General features: G+C 45.2%; 1 protein-coding gene across 1 annotated transcript in view; it reads left to right on the top strand.

The window, feature by feature from the left end:
- The window catches only part of LOC146809179 (alpha-tectorin-like), a 934,770-nt gene that overhangs the window by 255,712 nt on the left and 660,000 nt on the right, over positions 1–19,058 (top strand). Inside the window, exon 5 of the mRNA XM_085614840.1 lies at positions 14,410–14,819. Within this exon, the coding sequence (XP_085470966.1) occupies positions 14,410–14,819 (410 nt within the window). The remainder of the gene's footprint in view (positions 1–14,409; positions 14,820–19,058) is intronic.

Genomic DNA, 19,058 nt, shown 5'->3' with positions numbered 1-19,058 from the left:
TTGGCCTAGACATTGTTGGCCCCATTCGATCTTCTGGCACAGAATAGTATTTACTTGTTCTTGTTGATTTCTTCTCAAGGTGGCCTGAAATAGCTATAACGTGAGGGATGAAACTAAGCATGTCAAAGTTTTTCTGGAGAAACTCATTGCTAGAGAGGGCATACCTAACGTTATTCTCACGGACAATGGTGTGCAATTGGTCTCCAGGGAGATGGAAGAGTTTTTATCTGCACATGGCATTAAGCATAAGAAGTCTTCATTATATCACCCAGAGACCAATGGATTAGTTGAGCGCTTTAATCGTGTGCTCAAAGAAACAATTGAAATGGCCAAGTCTGCAAGGTTGGATTGGCGTACAGAAGTCTTTAAAAAAATAAAAGCTTATAGGTTGTCTCCCCATGCCGTCACCAAAAGAACTCCATTTGAGTTGTTTAGAGGCAGGTGTGCAAACACTCTTGTTACACTTTCTTGGGTGAATGACATGCAACCAGATTGATTTATTGAGAATGAAAAGAGTGATTAGAGGTTAGCGGAGTCTAAGAGAATTGACGCTAGGAAAAAGCTTCATGATATACAGAAATGTGTAAAGAAAACTATTGTGAAAGTTGGGGACTGGGTATTGCTAAAAAAACCCTGCAAGAGTAAGTCACCTGAAGCATTTTTTAAACCTATTCGAGTCATTAAGATTTTCAACAATGCCATCAAGACTGCTGACAACCGCATTTGGAATTTGAACAGGGTGGTAGTGGTTAGAAAGGATTTTGTAGGTGAATCTAAGGACTCTTTTGAAGAGTTGGATGACGCCTCTAGTGTTCCACATGGCATCCGGAAGTCCTCAAGAGTTTCATTTCCTCCAAGCCACTTAAAAGACTTGTTAAGTACATTTAGGCATTTATTTCCTCCCTATTGTAATTTTTTCTTATTTAGTATTCTTAAATTGTAAAGAAGGGAGATGTGTGGCATCCTGAGATTCTACACCTGTTGCCAGGTGATAGAGAATGTTATGATGTGACTTTGCTCAGAGTTCAGTTAGAGCCTTGACTAGATCTTTGTAACAGGGTGCTTGTGGATGGGATCCTTTTCCTAGAATAAACCCTATCTTCCTTCAACACTGTGTGCTTGGATTCTTACAGGTGGTGTGATCAAGTTTGGTATGTTTGTAATAGTAGCAATAAATGCTGTGTAATGGTGTTCGCAGATTTATTATCACTATTTTAGAAATGCCACTTTTAGAAGTGGGAATTTTTGTTTGCTTAGTGTCTTTGTGCCTGTCTGTTGTGTATTGCATGTCTGGCTCTGGATGACGTGGGCTGGGGAGGTGCAGTGGCTCCAGAGGTCCTTGGTGAGTCAGCGCTAGACTGAATAGGCCCGATCTGCATTTGGAGTAGTGGGAGTAGTAACACCTGAACCTGAATAGGACTGTGCCTGCCTTCTACAATGCTGTCTCCGCCACCCTGTGGTGTGTCTGGGGCCAGAGCCTACGCTAACAATGGGGACTGTTGTGCACTTGTTAAGTGCTCCCCTGAACTGGTTTGGACTGGGTCTTGGACTGGGTCCAAGACCCTGTGACAGGGCAGAAGAAAGACTTGAAGTAATATAAATATTGGGGCTGTGACCCCATGAAAGGTGTGCTTACTTGGAACTTGTGGCCGGTAGGCTGCTGGACGGCCATGAGGTACCGCCGTGGGACCCAGATGCTGTCCACTGCTCAGAGGCCCTGCGTGCTGGCCTGCCTGTGCCCGGCTCTGCCCAATGAGATTTTTGGGACTTAGCGCCAGGCTGAGTGCTCTACCTTAATTGCCGTGGACTGGGCTTTGGGCGCTGTGGGATCCCCATGTGCTGAGCCCCTGGCGTGGGCTCGTGCCGCAGCAGAGTGTGGTGGGCACTCTCCCCTTTTGGCTGTTAAAAGTTGTGGCAGTGTGGGGCTGAAATCGAGGGAGATTTTGCTCCATAGTTACAGGAAGCTAGGCAGAGGGAGCCTGGTTGTGGGTGGGTCTCCTGTGTTTACGAGGAGAGCTCCGCATGGTTTCATAGCCTAAGGAGAGGGCTCTGTCAACCCTCGGAGAGCGCCATGCAGCCTTTTGCCCGTAGTAGCGAGGAGACTTACCCCACATGGTACATGGAAGAGAGCCAAGTCAACAGAGACTTCGCTCCATACATCCTTGGGCCTCCCTTGGCAGGAAGATAGGCAGAGGTTGCCCGGACATGAGCGGTGCTCCTGTAAGGAAGTGGAGAGCCCCGCATGCTGCCTGAGCTTGTGTGGAGGGCGGAGCCACCTTCTACGAGGAGAACTGCCGGAGACTTCGCTCCGGGGCCAGCCCCTACTTGCAGGCAGAAAGAAGTTCTGGATGTGGCTGCCAGGGGTGACCAGCAGGTCTAGCAGGACCGGTGACTTTCCCAGCTGGGCAGCCAACGGCTGCGAGCAGAACTGCTCAGCCCCCCCAAGGAATGGTGAGTGGGGATGAGCTTTCTTGTATTGAGCTCCGGTCGCTATGAGGTGGGGGCATTGCCCATTTTGAGCCAGGACAGAGGAGGGGGAGCAAGGGGTCAGATTCCCTCCCCATTGATGACTGAGACGCCCTGAGTTGCTTTTGTGTGTTCCTTGTTTGGGGGCAAGAATCGGTGTTCGCAGCTGCACCACCAGATCACAGGCAGCTGCTTGAAGGATAAGCAGCAGGCGGGATGCCCTACCTTTGAAAAAGGGCCATTGAGTAGCCTTACTGAGCGGGGTGGAACCTCGAAGGAGGCCCCCGACCCTGGGTGGAGGAAGGAGCCTTCACTGAACTACCAGGCAGTCCAGGTGGTAGGCGCAGAGACGCTGGGACTGCCAATTGGGGGCCAGTGCACTCCCAGAGATATTGTTGCACATGGGCAATTACCTTTACGCCTGAGAAGGGCTAATGAGATGTGCCCTGTAGCAGGTGTTACTGTGGTGCACAGTTGCTAATAAGATGTATGCCTAATGTATTCGTGCTAGATGCAATGTTACCAGAAGTTACTGGTTGTTGTCACTAACTGTGAGTTGTGATGTTATGAAAGTGGCCTGATTGGCCCTGAAGTGTATATAATCCCTGTAAAGTCATACCAAGTGCCAGGTGGCACAGTGTATATATGTGATTACATTCTAATGTGTTTCATGGATAATACAAAGGCTATTTTTACATAACCTTGTGTAGAGTTTCTTTTCTGGTGTGCCTGGTGTGTCACTGCTGTGTGAGTGTGTTGGGCAAACGCTTTACACATTGCCTCTGGGATAAGCCTGACTGCTCTGTCAAGCTACCAAGGGGGTGAGCAGGGGTTATCTTCAGCATGTAACTCCCTTGCCCTGACTAGAGTGGTGGATTCCGCCTGGCTTAGGCGCATGCCCTAGCCAACCAGAAATCACATTTCTAACATATATATTTTACCTCCTGGCGGTCGCCAGTAGGTAGTTATAGTTACAACCTAGTTTCCATAGGAAAAGCATTTTTGATTTGCTAATAACTTTGGCGTTGTTTGACAAATCTTTGCGAAGTTCTCTAAAAAAAAGTCTATCCAGGTCTGCTCCCATCCTGAAAGTTTGAGGGTGATTCGTCAAGCGGGGGTGAGAAAAATGGGGGGTCCCAAAATGCGTTTTACCCATGTTAATTTCCATAGGAAAGTTTGCGACGAGCTACAGCCCGAACTGCTGAACAGAATTACCCCAAATTTGGCTGAAAGGTAGAGCTTGGTTCAGAAAGCTAACTTTTTTTAAATGGTGTAAATCCGTTCAGTAGTTTTTGAGAAATTTAAGGAATAAGAGTCAAAACAATCAATTTCCCATAGGAAACTTTGTGCGAGGCTAAACTACTGAACGGAATTACCACAAATTTGGGAAAAAGGTAGTGCTTAGATCAGAAAGCGACCTACTTTTTAAATGGTGTATATCCGTTCACACATTGCTGAGAAATTAGAAAAACAAAAGTTTCAATATCTGGGCGGAGCCTAAGTCCCGTGCACAAGCTTCACTGTGATTGGCTGTCAACACTCCAAACCAGGAAGTGTTGGCAGCCATCCTGTCAAAACAGAGAAACAAAGGTATAAAACAAGAGAAGGGGGCAGGGTAGAAACACCCTGAGCCCCTAGGCCTGCTCAGGGGGTCCCAGAAGGACCCTCAGGGCCAAAGAAAGCATTTTAAATATATATATATATATATCAGCGCAATTAGCGCTGTGGTAGCGGGTTCCCGCGTTTTATTTTAATGAAACCCCGGGGTGGGCTAGGTCCCGGGGGCATTTCTTAAAAAATATTAGCGGGGGCTCGCTGGGGCTGCGGGGGCCCGCTGGGGTCCCCGCAGACCCAGGGCTTCACTCATGTTGGGAGGGGGGTTGCGCAGCCCTCTTCCTGGAGTCCTCCATGTGCTTATAACTTTGGCGTCGTGTGACGAATCTTTACTAAATTTTCCAAAAAGTTTCTCTTTTTTGATCAGCTCCTATCTTGAAAGTTTAGGGGTGTATTGATGACGTACAAGTTTGGTTGTTGATTAAAAGCAAGTTTATTGCGAGTTATTTGCACCCACGACTGGAGCCATCCAGCTGCAAAGACATATTACAGGGTAATTGGTCAAGGGGGGCTGAGAAAAAATGGGGTCCGAAAAAGTGTTTTCTCAATGCATTTTCTATAGGAAACTTTAGACAAGGCTACAGGTCAAACTGCTGAACGGAATTACGCCACATTTGGCAGGGAGAAAGGTCTTGGTTCAGAAAGAGCGCGCTTTAGTTGAAATGGTGCAAATCCGTTCAGTAGTGTTTGAGATATTAAAGGAAAAAAGATATATATATCTGGATGGTGTGTAGCTCCCGAGCACGAGCTTGCCTCTGATTGACTGTTAACACTTCAAACCAGGAAGTGTTCTCTGATTGACTGCTAACACTTCAAACCAGGAAGTGTTAGCAGCCATCTTGTGCCTCGCATCAAGTGAAAATATAAAAGAAAGGTCTCGGGGCAATTTAATATACCGGAGCTCTGTCTGTGAGATACCTCTCTCACTCTGCGTCTCCCTACATCACCAGGTAACGCACCCTTTTCCCCCATAAACAGCATACCTCCAACAACATTCTTGGGCCCTCATGTCGCCCTCTGCGAACCACTTGTCGGCTCACAGCTCTCCAGGTGCGAGTTCTCGGGCCCGCAGTTGTAGCTGTGAAGCCAAGACTGGAAAGATATTGCAGGTCTCTCTCTGCGAGATAAGCTCTTCACGGTCCCTCTCCCCACATCACTGTTCCACAGCTATCCCTTTGGAAGCCGATGGCCCGCACCTTTCCCTATACCAGTCGGCCCGCAGGTGTTCCTCTGCGAGCTGGCCCAGTTCTCCCTCTATGAGCCTGCCAGTCAGCTCGCATCTCTTCATCTACGAGCCAGCCCGCCAGCTCGTAAGTCTCTGAGAACAGATGCAATGGAGGCAACGATCGTGCATGTTGGACACCCAACACTGCTCAAACATCCCCCAGCAGGAGCTCCTTGTCTGCCATCCCCCCTCACCCCCACCCCCAACAAACAAAGGTGACAGTCACGTTAGGGAATCTGGAACATAAAAAATTGGGTAATGTTGTTTAATTATTAATAAGAAGATGCTTGTGAGGTTGGACAAATAAGAATCTTAGTCATGTATGGATTTACACATAAAATATTTTATTAAAACAAAACAACAACAAATAAAACTATGTACAGCCATGTCATGTCATCGCTGGACCATTTGTGAATCACAGCCTGCAAGACAAAATGAAAGATAAGATGGTGTGTCATGAGTCCAGCAAAGGAGAAAAAGAAAGAGAGAAAGAATGAGAGAGAGGGAGAGAGAGAGAAACAATGAAAGCGTGAGAGAGAGATGAAGACAAAGAAAGAGAGAAAGAGTGAGAGAGAGAAAGAGAGAAAGAGTGAGATACAAGGAAGAGAGAAAGAGAGAAACAATGTGAGAGAGAGGAAGAGAGAGTAAGAGAAAGAGTGAGAGAGAGGATGAGAGAAAGTGAGAGAGAGAAGATAGAGAAAGAGTGAGAGAGAGAGGAAGACAGAGCAAGAGAGAAAGAGTGAGAGAGAGAAGGAGAGAAAGAGTAAGGTAGAAGAAAAAGAGAGAGAGAGAAACAGTGTGAGAGAGAGGAAGAGAGAGAGAAAAAGAGTGAGAGACAGGAAGAAAGAGAAAGAAAGAATGAGAGAGAGGAAGAGACAGAGAAAGAGAGAAAGTGTGAGAGAGATAAAGAAAGAGATGGAGAGGGAGTGTTGACAATGGAGGAAATCTTCGCAGCTCACCTTTGTGCCACCGGTGTGTCTCCAACCACGTGCTGGTACATAGTGCACCCTCAGGTTTACTCATCTGAAAGATAGTATAGAATTATTAATTGCAGATTACATACAACTGCACACGCCTAATTCTCTGTTTTGCCAATACGTACTCAGGCTGCTACAGCCCATCTGCCCATTGCTCGGAGGTGTCAGTGCTCTCTTGTGCGCCCAGGCTGCTGCACACTATCCACTCCCACTGCCCAGAGGTGACTGCCCGCTGCTGCAGAAAGAAGCCTCTCTGCTCACCTTCCGCCACCATTGTGTGTGTAAGAGGGTCCACCACGTGCCAAAGCAACTTTCTCAGGCATTGTCAGAATGGCCATGCATCATCGCAGGTTCTACACACGTTCAGCTGTGGTGGTGTTGGGGGGGCGGTGATTCGGAAATCACAGTCTGTTAGATAAAAAGCAAGATAAGATTGTGCGTCATGCATCCATCTAAGGAGAGAGAAAGAGAGAGAGAGAGAGAGAAAGAGTGAGAGGAAGACAGAAAGAAAAAGAAAGAAAGAGTGAGAGGAAGACAGAGAGAAAGAGAGAAACAGTGGGAGTGAGAGGAAGAGAGAGAAAAAAAGAAAGAAAGAGTGAGAGGAAGACAGAGAGAAAGAGTGAGAGAGACGAAGAGAGAGAGAAAGAGTGAGAGAGAGGAAGAGAGAGAGAGGAAGAGAGAGAAAGAGTGAGAGAGGAAGAGAGAAAGATTGAGAGAAAGGAAGGGGGAGAGAGAGAGAGAGAGAGAGAGAGAGAGAGAGAGAAAGAGTGAGAGTGAGGGAGAGAGAGAGAACAAGTGAGAGAGAGGAAGACAGAGAAAGACAGAAAGAGAGAAAGAGTAAGATACAAGGAAGAGAGACAGAGAGAAACAGTGTAATAGAGGAAGAGAGAGAGAGAAATAATGTGAGAGAGAGGAAGAGAGAGATATAAAGAGTGAGAGAGAGGAAGAGAGAGAGAAAGAAAGAAACAGTGTGAGAGGGAGGAAGAGAGAAATAGTGTGAGGGAGAGAAAGGAAGAGACGAAGAGGGACAGTGAGTGCCCATACTGTGGACAAAACCCTCACAGCTCACCTTTAAGCCACTACTTTGTCTCCAACCACGTGCCGAGACCTAGTGGAGCCCTCAAGCTCCCACATCTGAAACATAGTACAGAATTAGTAATGGCAGAGTATGTACGACTGTGCGCGCCTAAATTGCTGTCCTGCCGCTGCGCACCCAGGCAGCTGCACCCCATCCACTCCCGCCACCCACAGTTGTCTGCCCGCCCCGGCATACCCAGGTCTCACTGCTCACCTTTTCGCGGACAGGGCACCCTCCACATCATGCAGCCCTGCTCCGCAGGCCAACAGGTCTCACATTTGGTGCTGCGTCTTGATTTTGCCATGTCAGAGGACATACCAGTGCACCCACCATCATCGCAGGTTGCACACCTGCTCAGCACTTGCTGTGCCACTAACTCAGTGACCAGTGAGGCCACGCTGTTCGATGGCTCAGGCCTATACTGAAATGGAAATGGCATCAAGCACGTGTGCCCAGTCTTTTTTATTGGGAAGGGTCACGTGTCCTGGGACACCTGTGCTGGATGGGTGTGGTGTGGGTGTACACTAGCCATGAGGGAGTGACTGTGGCGTACTGACAACTAGGGTGTGACCAGCAGATTACTGCAATGAAAATCTGGGCCATGTAGTGTTGTTGTCCTTCCCGGTAAGCGTAAGTAGAGTGGGCTGGCCTGCCGTATATGCCAGTCCTGCGTGAGGCTGTGAAGAATGACTCCGGAGCTATGGGCGTGGCTCCATCATGAGCTGTATGAGTAATCAACTGATGCGGCACTGTTGCCATATTGAGCTAGATCACGCAAATTGGGCTCCATTTTTCCCGGTTGTGCGGTAAAAGTTTGGTTTGTGCTAGTTGCCAGATTTTAAATATATATATACAGTGCTCCAGCAAAGTAGTATGTTAAAGCACTTTATTAGACAAATATTTACTTGGCAGCCTGCTGCAACATCAATTCCAATGCATTCACTGCCTGCTTGACAATGTCCCTGCCCCGCATTTCCTTAAAGTAGCAATATTGGGCTACTTTGGGCTACTTTTTGGTTGGCTTTGGGCTAGAGAATGCTTAAAAAATCTGGCAACACTGGCATGTGGGTGTTCTTGTTGTAGTGCTGCCGTCAGCCGGGTCGCAAACGGCAATGTGTCACTCTGTGAGCCAAGTCCCACAACATGGCCAACATGGAAGGTACGGGGAATCACTGTCCCTACATTCATCCATAGTTCCACACAAGAAAGATGGTGGACATGACACATCTGTGTGGATGTGAATGTTTATTGCACATTCAGTGGATTATTGCAGCTGTAGCATTACAGTGCCATGCAAAGCCCAAATTTCTGTTTTTGGGACATGGAGGGCAGCCAATTAGAGACAAGCTTGTTGTCGGAGTTAGTCTGTGTCAACATATGTACTTATACCATCACTCCACCTATCCCCACGCACTTATAAATTCACTATACACTCTCATTGCTGTACTCTAATTATCCAGTCTCTACGTACATAACCAAAGTTTTCTCCCACTGTCAAAGGTAAGTTGGTTGCATACGTTGTCCAGAGCACAATGTAATGTGGTAGGGCCCAGGGGCAGCATGTTGGATACATAATGAACACACGGACACAGATCTATAGTTGAACGGGGTATGGGCACGTGCGCTCGACTCCTTTTTATTACCAGGGTCACATGTCCAGTGACGTCTGTGCTGGAAGAGTGTGGGGTGAGTGTAAGCCAGCCCTCCAGGAATGGTTGGTGCTGGCAACAAGTACAACAGTAATCATTGGATCAGACACAGAGATTCAATCATAAAGGGTCAATGATTTGTTCTGCACTAAGGTAGGCGCACCAGATGTGAAATAATACACAAAAGATTCTATTGTAAAGGGTCCATGACTTGTGGTACACTGAGGTGAGGGCAACAGATGTGAAATTATACACAAAATAGTGTATCATAAAGGGTCCATGAGTTGTGCTGCATTGAGATAGGGGCATTAAAAACATTCAGCATGTGCGCAGCCAGTGATGATGCGTGGTCCGGGCGGGCTGCACTGGGAGCAATGTCTCTTGCCTACTGGACTGTGTCATCTGCAATTGTAACTCCATCTGAATTGTGAGCCCTGCTGTCCGCAGTGTAGGTGTGTGGAACAAAGGATGAAACATTTATGAAATACAATGTCAAAATCTGTAGGTTTTCAGGGACGTTATAGTTGAAATTGTGAGCTCTGCTGTCCGCAGTGTAGGCTGCCATTTAGTGTTCGTTTGGACTTGCAAGATGAATTTGATCATTGTAGTAAAGCTATAACTGATATAAAACAATTTCTTGAAGCAAGGATACTAAAAGGATATTGTGTAGGTTTGAGGGACGTTATACTTAGTTGCTACTGCCCTCTGCAATTAATGAATGAAGACTCAATTTTAATTGTGAGCCCTGATGACCGCAGTGTAGGCAGGAGGCAGCGGTCAGCAAGGGCCCACAGCCACGTGGCGTTGAGTTGAGCTGCACAGTTATTGGCAATTCAGCGTGTGTGCAGGCAGCGATGATAAGTGGTGCACTGAGTTAGTGGCACCTGAAGCAACCAGCGTGTGTGTGTGTAGCCTGCGATGATGCAAGTTCCGGGCGGGCCGCACTGCTAGCAATGTCTTTTGCCTACTGAATTCTGCCTTAATAAGGTTAAGTGGCGATGACTTGTGGTGCAGTGAGTTAGTGGCACCTGAAGCAACTAGCATGTGCGGAGCCTGCGATGATGCATGGTCCGTGCGTCCCGCACTGGTAGCAATGTCTTTTGCGTACTGAATTCTGCATTATTAAGTCCACGTGGCGATGACTTATAGTGCACTGAGTTAGTGGTACCTCTGGCGCTCAGCGTGTGCGCACCCTGCGATGATGCGTGGTCCGGGCAGGCTGCACTGGGAGCAATGTCTTGCTTACTGGACTGCGTCATCTGCAATCGCCACTTCATCTGAATTTTGAGCCCTGCTGTCTGAAGTGTAGATCGAAGGCAGTAGCCTGTGCAGACATAAGTCTATGGTGCTGTGCCGCTGTGTTCGCAGGGGGCCTGTGTTTAGGAGGCCGGTGGACATAGCGGAACCACACCCAGAGCCCCGGCCTATTTATTCTACGCTGGAGTGGCGTACGTTGGACCAGCCCACCGCGCTTCCGCTTACAGGGGACGATGACACAGGTACATGACCGAGATCTTCCCCACTGCCTGAGGTAACATGGTGCGTCCACTGTCCACATCACTACAAGCACCAGCAGTATATGTACACATGGAGAGGTTTGTGCTCTGCATAGTGAGGACTGACCAGCAAATGACCGCTACACTTGGTATTGTGTGCATTATTATTGGTGGGTGACTTGTGTCTTTCACACATGTTTGGTTGCCATATCTTGCAACATTCAGCTATTGTGTGGCTGAGGGGCAATGCCGTTTTTGAAAGGTTCGCTGTCCTGTTGAGCGCTGCCTCGTGGTAGTAGGGGGGGTTGTCTGGGGGGGAGGTGCTGAGGGTGGTGGCAGTGGGTTTTGTGGCCTTCTGGGGCATGGGAGGTGCATGATCAGTAGCTCTACGACATGAGTTGGTCTTCAAATATGATTCTGGGCTGGGCTCACTTTCACACGGTAGGTAGGCGTCCTACTTTACACCAGTAAAAGGCAGATGTTACATCCCTACATCACCTGTTTTATTATTATTATTAGCGTTAGTTGTTGCTCTCATTTGTGGCGATTTCTTTTTGCGGAATCTATTGCTGGAAAACTGGCGCTATCGGCTGTTTTAACCAGGTTGAGAATGGAATGATAATTTAAAATCACTGAAAAAGCCATAGGTTTAATGAACATTATAATTAGAAATTAGCATTTAAAAAACCTTTGAAATTCACAAAAAAAAATAGGTTTCAGGGACGTTATACTTACAAATTATCATTTTAAAAACCTTTGAAATTCACTGAAAAAAACATAGGTTTCAGGGACGTTATAGTTACAAATTAAGATTTAAAAAACCTTTGAAATTCACTGAAAAACCATAGGTTTCAGGGACGTTATAGTTAGTTGCGCATTTCACTCGTACAAAACCATAGAAATGTGGTCGTTATAGTTAGTTGAGCTAACTATAACTCACTCCCCGCAATGCACTGCTGATGATGTCACATATTACATCATTCATGACATGGTCAGGGACATCACTGATGACATCTCAAATGATATCACTGATGACATCATCCACATGAAAATCTGATGCAGATCTTCATACCTTAATCAAACCTTTGAAACACCCACTCTGAAATACAGACTACCATCTTTGAAACAATAGAGACACCAATACCAGTTACTACGTACACACACACTGGTTCCTAGGTCTACACACACATCTACTCATTCACCCATACAGTTAATCATACATGCAGTGACTCATCAATACAACACTATAATAGGCACTCATACACCTATACAAACACTCACACACTGCCACTCATCCAGAGTTACTCACACATCTAGTCAGTCATGCAAAGAATCAATCACACTTCTATTTACTCAGCTATAAAGTTATACACACACAACCTCACTTATTCATAGTGATACTAACATATACCTACTGTCTTATACAATCACTGATACAAGTACACTCTCATCCATACAGCGCTCTCACAATCACTGACTCTCATGTATAGTCATTTATATACTCCAACTCTCTTATGCACTACGTTTTACATATGTAGTTACATGGACATGTAATACTGAGATATCCATTCACTCACCAACACACCCATACACACACTCACCCACCCATACAGCTGTTTCGACATGCAGTCTTGAACCCATACACCCAGTGAATAAAGAACTCACACATCTATGCACAGAGTCACACACCTCCCACCCACCCACACACACACTCAGTCTCCCATACAAATACTCAGGCAACTAATCAATAACCCATATAGACCCATATAGACACTCATAGAGACACTCATGTAGCTTTTGACCAACCCATGCAGCAGCTTACACCACAGACAGACTGATAGAGACATTCACACAGTTTAGTCACTAACCCATTCATTCAGTTAGACACATTTAATCACTCACTTATACAGTCACACACCTACTAAATCCTCCATCCAGACACTTATACACCCACTAATTCTTCAATACACCTTGGCATACATATTTATTCCGCTTTCCCTTAGGAAAACAGTAGTGGGCGCCCTTATTCTATCGAGGATAGACAATTGCAATGCTCTCTATCTGGGCACGGGGTAAAACAGCTCAACAAACTCCAATCACTCCAAAACGCTGCTGCCCGAGTTCTATATGGCCTTCCTAAACATCATCCCACCTCAGTGAGCATCAAACTACTTCTCTGGCTTCCGGTAAGACGTCGGGTAGAGTTCAAGGCTCTTTGCCTTGTACACAAAGAGCTCTATGGAGGCGGGGTGGAAGATGTTCAATCTCCATTCCCCCGCTATATCCCGGCGCGCTGTCTACGGTCTTCGGACGTGGGGCTGGTCCATCCGCCCAAAACCAAGAGGGCTAGCTGGGGAGGTAAACGCTTTTCATTCCTGGTGGCCAAACTATGGAACTCCCTCCCTGCTTCGTTCCGACTTCAGCCATCTCGATCCATCTTCAGAAAGGCTATAAAAACCAGGCTTTTCACACAAGGCTAACCTCGGTGCTACCCCCAGATCTTGCTACCTAGCACCAAGACGCCTCGGCATAAGTGCGCTCTACAAATACAGTCAGTCAGTCAGTACATATAAAACATATTTGAACTTTCCAGAAACACACAGTCACTGGATGATGTAATCAATGATGCCATTTGAGATGTCATCAGTGATGTCACTGACCATGTCATAAATGATGTAATATGTGATGTCATCAGCAGTGCATTGCGGGGACACGAGTTATAGTTAGCTGAACTAACTATAATGGCGGAATTTCAATGGTTTTGTAAGAGTGAAATATCCAACTAACTATAACGTCCCTGAAACCTATGGTTTTTTAAGTGAATTTCTAAGGTTTTTTAAATGCTAATTTTTAACTATAACGTGCCTGAAAGCTATGGTTTTTTCAGTGAATATATATATATATATATATATATATATATATATATTCACTTAAAAAAACATAGGTTTCAGGGACGTTATAGTTAGTTGCACATTTCACTCGTACAAAACCATAAAAACTTGTCCGTTATAGTTAATTGAGCTAACTATAATTCACGCCCCTGCAATGCGCTGCTGATGACGTCCCATATTACATCATGACATGGTCAGTGATATCACTGATAACATCACTGATCACATCTCAAATGAAATCACTGATGCCATCACTGATGACATCATCCAGTGACTTAAAAAAAAGGTCGCTTTTTGAACCAAGCACTTCCTTTCTGCCAAATTTAGTGTAATTCTGTTAAGCAGTTCGGGCTGTAGCCTTGGCTAAAGTTTCCTATGGGAAATTGATTTTTTGACTTTTATTTTTTGAATTTCTCAACAACTACTCAACGGATTTACACCATTTTAAAAAAAATGTCACTTTCTGACTCAAGCTCTACCTTTTTCCTAAATTTGGTGTAATTCCATTAAGCAGTTCGGGCTGTCACCTGTAATAAAATTTCCTATAGAAATGAACATGGAGAAAACACTTTTTGTGACCCCCCTTTTTTCTCAGCTCCCGCTTGATGAATCACCCCCAAACTTTCCGGATAGGAGCTGACCTGGGTAGACCTTTTTTTGGGAGAATTTTGTGAACATTCGTCAAACGACGCCAAAGTTATTAGCAAATCAAAAAAAACATTTTCTAAGGAAACTAGGTTCTAACTATAACTACCTACTGGCGACCGCCAGTGGGATATATATATATATGTATATATGTGTATATATATATATATATATATATATATATATATATATATATATATATATGCATATATGTGAATATATATATCTAGATGCATATTTAGAGTGGCCTTTACTTTTTCAAAAATTACCAACTTTCTTATTATCATTGGCAGATGTTTTTAACAATTATATGTATGTTAGGAAACACAGTGAGATTACATATACTAAATATGTTTTAAACTCCACAGGTGAATTCATACCACATGGTACAACGTTTTGGAACAGCAACACATGCCTCATGCATTGCCAGTGCATAGCACATAGTGGCATCCACTGTCACCGTCAGCCCTGTGCGTCCAATGAGTTGTGCCAACCATCTTTAGGCTACCACATCTGCAAACCTGCTAGCTACAAAACCTGCACAGTCTCAGGTGGCTTTCATTTTACAACATTTGATGAAAGATTACTTCGCTTACCCGGGACCTGCGCCTTTATCTTATCAAAACTCTGCTGGGACAATGCCCACCTGACACCTTTCACAGTAATATCCAAAATGGAAGAATCAAGGTTAACATCAGGAGCATGGCCAGTGCTCGTGAAGGTTATAGTCTATGAACATGAGCTAACGCTGCCTACAGGAAGGCCTGGTCATATTCTGGTAAGAAAATCATGGAGATGTGTGAGACCACTTAGAGAAAGCAACTGTACATGCAGGCATTTCATTTTAAAACAAGTACATAAGTTAATTGGTTTTTCACTCATTTGTTCTAGTACAAGCCAGTATTGTATACAGGTATATTGTAATGTAGTACACACGAGAAAGTACACAGTCACAGTTTCTGGGCTAGAGTTTCAAAGGATTGTAGAAGGGATTGCAGAGGAGCAAGATAGTATAATGTTAGTGTGAAAGGGGTGGGCAATGGGTGTTGCGGTGGGCATTCGGCCGCAACACCCATTGATTTTAACGCTGCCCCCTATTTACAAGGGTCGCATAAATAGGATGCAGTGCCAAAATTAAGACTAGGCAAAACCTGGTCTTAACTTGCCAAAATTAGGATAATTTATTAATCGTGCAGCACACACAGAAACAGCAAATTGCCATGAATGATTATTTATGTGCAGGAAGGGACACCTTCCTGCACATACACAATCATTCATGACGATAGGAAGGTGTCCCTTCCTGCACATAAACAATCATTAAAAAAATGATGATTTGCTACTTCAAAGTGTGCTGCACAATGCAGCACACATAGGAGTTTCAAATTGGCATTTTGGATTGTTTATGTGCAGGAAGGCACACCTTCCTGCACATACACAATCATTCCCTCCAATGCAGATACCCTTGCACGACGATGCAAGGGTGCCTGTGTTGACGCTAGGCAGCTATATTTAGTGTCAGAGCTAGGGGAAATGCAGGAGTGCACGGCATTCTTGTGAATACAGCACATCCCTGCGTTTTCAGAATGGTGAAGTGTGGCGTTAGCAATTTTTGCTGAACATCATGCTTCGCCATTCTATTGTAAATATGCCCCAATATGTCTTAGAAATACCATTAGCATACCCTTGGCGATCCCATTGCCCCTTAGGTTTAAAACAAAAGACAGTAAAAGTTCATTTTTTTGTTTAGATGCAAGGCATTTTTTAGAAAGGACCCTTCAGCAGATATCGCATCGGGCTCACATAACATATGTAGGTATAAAAAGGCTGGTCTATACTGATAAAAGTCCCTAGATTTCAAAATAGACACAAATACCTACACAGTGGGTGTCATAATTCCCACAGAATAAAACATGGTGCATCAGAGTTTGAGACGAGCTGCTATCCCAGGTACAAATATAATATGGTACTTGGATCATATTGTCCAGGAGGAAAACAGAGACAAGGTCAAATTAGCCCCAAATGGAACTTTGTATGCAGAGTTCCTAGCCCTGGGATTTCTGAGTAGGAAAAGGTATAATTCAGGACGATTATTAGTTTTCAGTGTCAGATAGACTCTCATGGTTGGTTTTTCCAGAGCCCTGTTCTCTCTAGCCTTAGAAGCCCTCTTTAGAAATAGCTCTTTACTTTTTTCTATTGTCTTTGTTTAACAGCTGGGGGGTATAATACAATTTTGGGTGACCTAAAAACACCAAAATGTTCCAAATGTAGTTCAACCACGTAATTGTGTGACAATAGTTACAAGCAAGGCAATCTTTGATCACATCCCTGTTAAAAGCAGTATGTTTGTTGCTTCAAAGTGTTATCCACAGGAGCATAGGGGCAAGTGTAATGAATAAACAATGATATAATTCAAAATTTAGCTCTTGATTTATGGAAAAACTAGAGATAGCTGGTCCCAAACCTAAAAATCTCCTCCAAATTAGGTTCTCCTCATGCTGAATTCTCAAGCAGTTTAGATACACCCAGATGGCTTCACAATTTATTAATACAGGAAGGCACGTGAGGGAATATTTACAAGCCCTGTCGCCAAAGGAACTTCACTTTTAACGACATTCCTGTGACGATAGGGGCTTCACCTTATTTACAAGGCAGTATTAAGCCACTTAACATGGCTTAACGCTCCCTTGTAAATAAGGCACTCTTTCACACTATACTTAGCGTGAAAGGGGTGAACAATGGGTGTTGTAGTGGGCCTTCCGCCGCAACTTTCATGTTAAAAGACATTGCATGCAACTATGACAAACATATTAAATGTAAGAATGGTAAATGTCAACAAGAGAATGCAATGTAATACATGTAAGGATGGAGGAAATATATGCATGCAAAGATAACAACAACTAACTCAGGAAAAAGAATAAACGCAGCACGCAATCCACAACTTCTCTAAGCACATACGCACCACAACACTCACCTCTTCTCCCTTTCCCCAAGCAAAAAAAAACACACGCTCCACTGCACCCTAACACTAATACCAAACCCTTGTACCACTCACATACCAGCTGACCAGGCTAATACACACAAGAGGTGAAAAAGGGAACCAACCACAAGGTGCAGTAGGAAACCATTCAAACCAAGATTGTGTGGGATACCACCCCACACAAATCATGTGGCATCTAACTGCCCTTCACCCTTACCTGTAATAAGGGTGAAAAGTGTGATAAAACAGTCCACACGAACCAAAAAAAAGAACAACATAGTTTTACATCCAATCTCTTATGTGTGGGACACAACCCCACATGAACCATGTGGCATCTAATTGCCCTTCACCCTTACCAGTAGTAAGGATGGAAAGTGTGAACAAACATTCCACACAAACCAAGAAAAGAACAACATAGTTCCACATCCAATCTCGTAATATGGTAGAAATAGCGATCAAAAGTTATAAGAGACTCACACTGCAAAAACGTGGCTCACTTTCTGCCCTTCACCCTAACCCTTGGTGGAAAAACACTAAAATCTCATGTACTGTGGCTTCACACTGCCACACAACACTAACAAAAAATTGGCATCTCCACTGCCCTTCACCCTAACCCAAAGTAAGGGCCCCCTAGGGCCTTGATTTTAATTGCGCTGTGATCGCGCACGCCGCCCCCCACTTGCCAATGCGAACAACTCACCGCTTCTAGAGCGGGCCCCGGATCAACTAGGACGCCATATTAGTTGAGGAAGTGCCGTTTTCCGGCACCATCTTCTTCAGTAGCGCTCTAGCGCTCACGAGCTTGGGAGGAGAGCCTACATAAACGGGTCATGAGGACGCGCAGCGGTAAGGCGCAGCGGGAGCACCGGAGGAGCGCCAGAGGAAAGCCCGTTTGCGCCCGTTCGCGCACGATCGGGTCTCGGGCTCAGACACTCTGCTCAGGTAGGAGTCTATACTCGTGATGACCTTCTAGCTTGCAAGGGAACAATCATTTCCCGGTGCTTACATGCGCTAGACCTGATGAAAGGCCATCAAGCGTGCAATCATTGCCCTTTTCAAGTAACGGAACAGGCTTTTGACGAAGCTAAACTGACTACAACCCTGAAGATGGCCTTACTTAACTGTCGATCCCTGCCTGGACATAAGGAGGAAATTTCACTCTTAATCACCCTCGGAGATCTCGACGCCCTGTTTCTTGTGGAAACTTGGCTGGAGGCACATTCTGGCCCAGATCTGGTCGAGGCACTACCCCCAGGATATATAGCACAGCATAAAGACCGTCCAGGGAGGGTAGGAGGAGGGATTGCAATTATCCATAGGGAGAATATAAGCTGCCGACTACAGGATACTAGGATTCAGGGATGTGAAAGTACACATTTCACCCTCCATCCCTCATGTGAGAGCTCGATAGCAGGGATGTTGATCTATCGACCACCAGGCCCCCTTGGCATATTTCACGAAAGCTTGCTGGAGGCGGTGATAGGAGGGGTATGTACGGTCACGAACTTCCTGCTATTAGGAGATTTCAACCTCCATTTTAACAAGCTAGGAGATAGGGCAGCTAAAGACTTAGAAAATGACCTAGAGAACTATAACCTTAACCTTAAGGTTCGGCGCCCCACGCACAAATCAGGAAATACTCTTGACCCCATTTTTACTAACATTGCGACTATAACAGTCCGAGAGCCTTACCCTGGTCGGATCACTCGGTGATTCCTTTTCACTGGAGAATTTCCAGGACGAGTACTACTACTTCCTCAGACAGAGGACTAATAAGACCTTGGACAAAACTTGATGTGGACGAATGGAAGGGACTGTTAGAAAGCAGTAAGCCACCGGATAATCCTAATGTGGAAGGGGCTGTCAATAATTTTAATCAGTGGATCACCCAATCCCTAGATACGCTTATACCGAAAAAACCCTCAACAATTAGGAAGGGAGAGCTGAAACATCCATGTTTACCTTAGACTTAAGGTTTCTAAAACAAGAATGTAAAAGGGCAGAACGACACTGGCGGAAGGATTTTAGCATGGAAAGGAA

The sequence above is a fragment of the Triturus cristatus genome, chromosome 7 (assembly GCF_964204655.1).
Source record: "Triturus cristatus chromosome 7, aTriCri1.1, whole genome shotgun sequence".
Classification (NCBI taxonomy): domain Eukaryota; kingdom Metazoa; phylum Chordata; class Amphibia; order Caudata; family Salamandridae; genus Triturus; species Triturus cristatus.
This window is presented reverse-complemented; position numbering and strand designations above follow the sequence as displayed.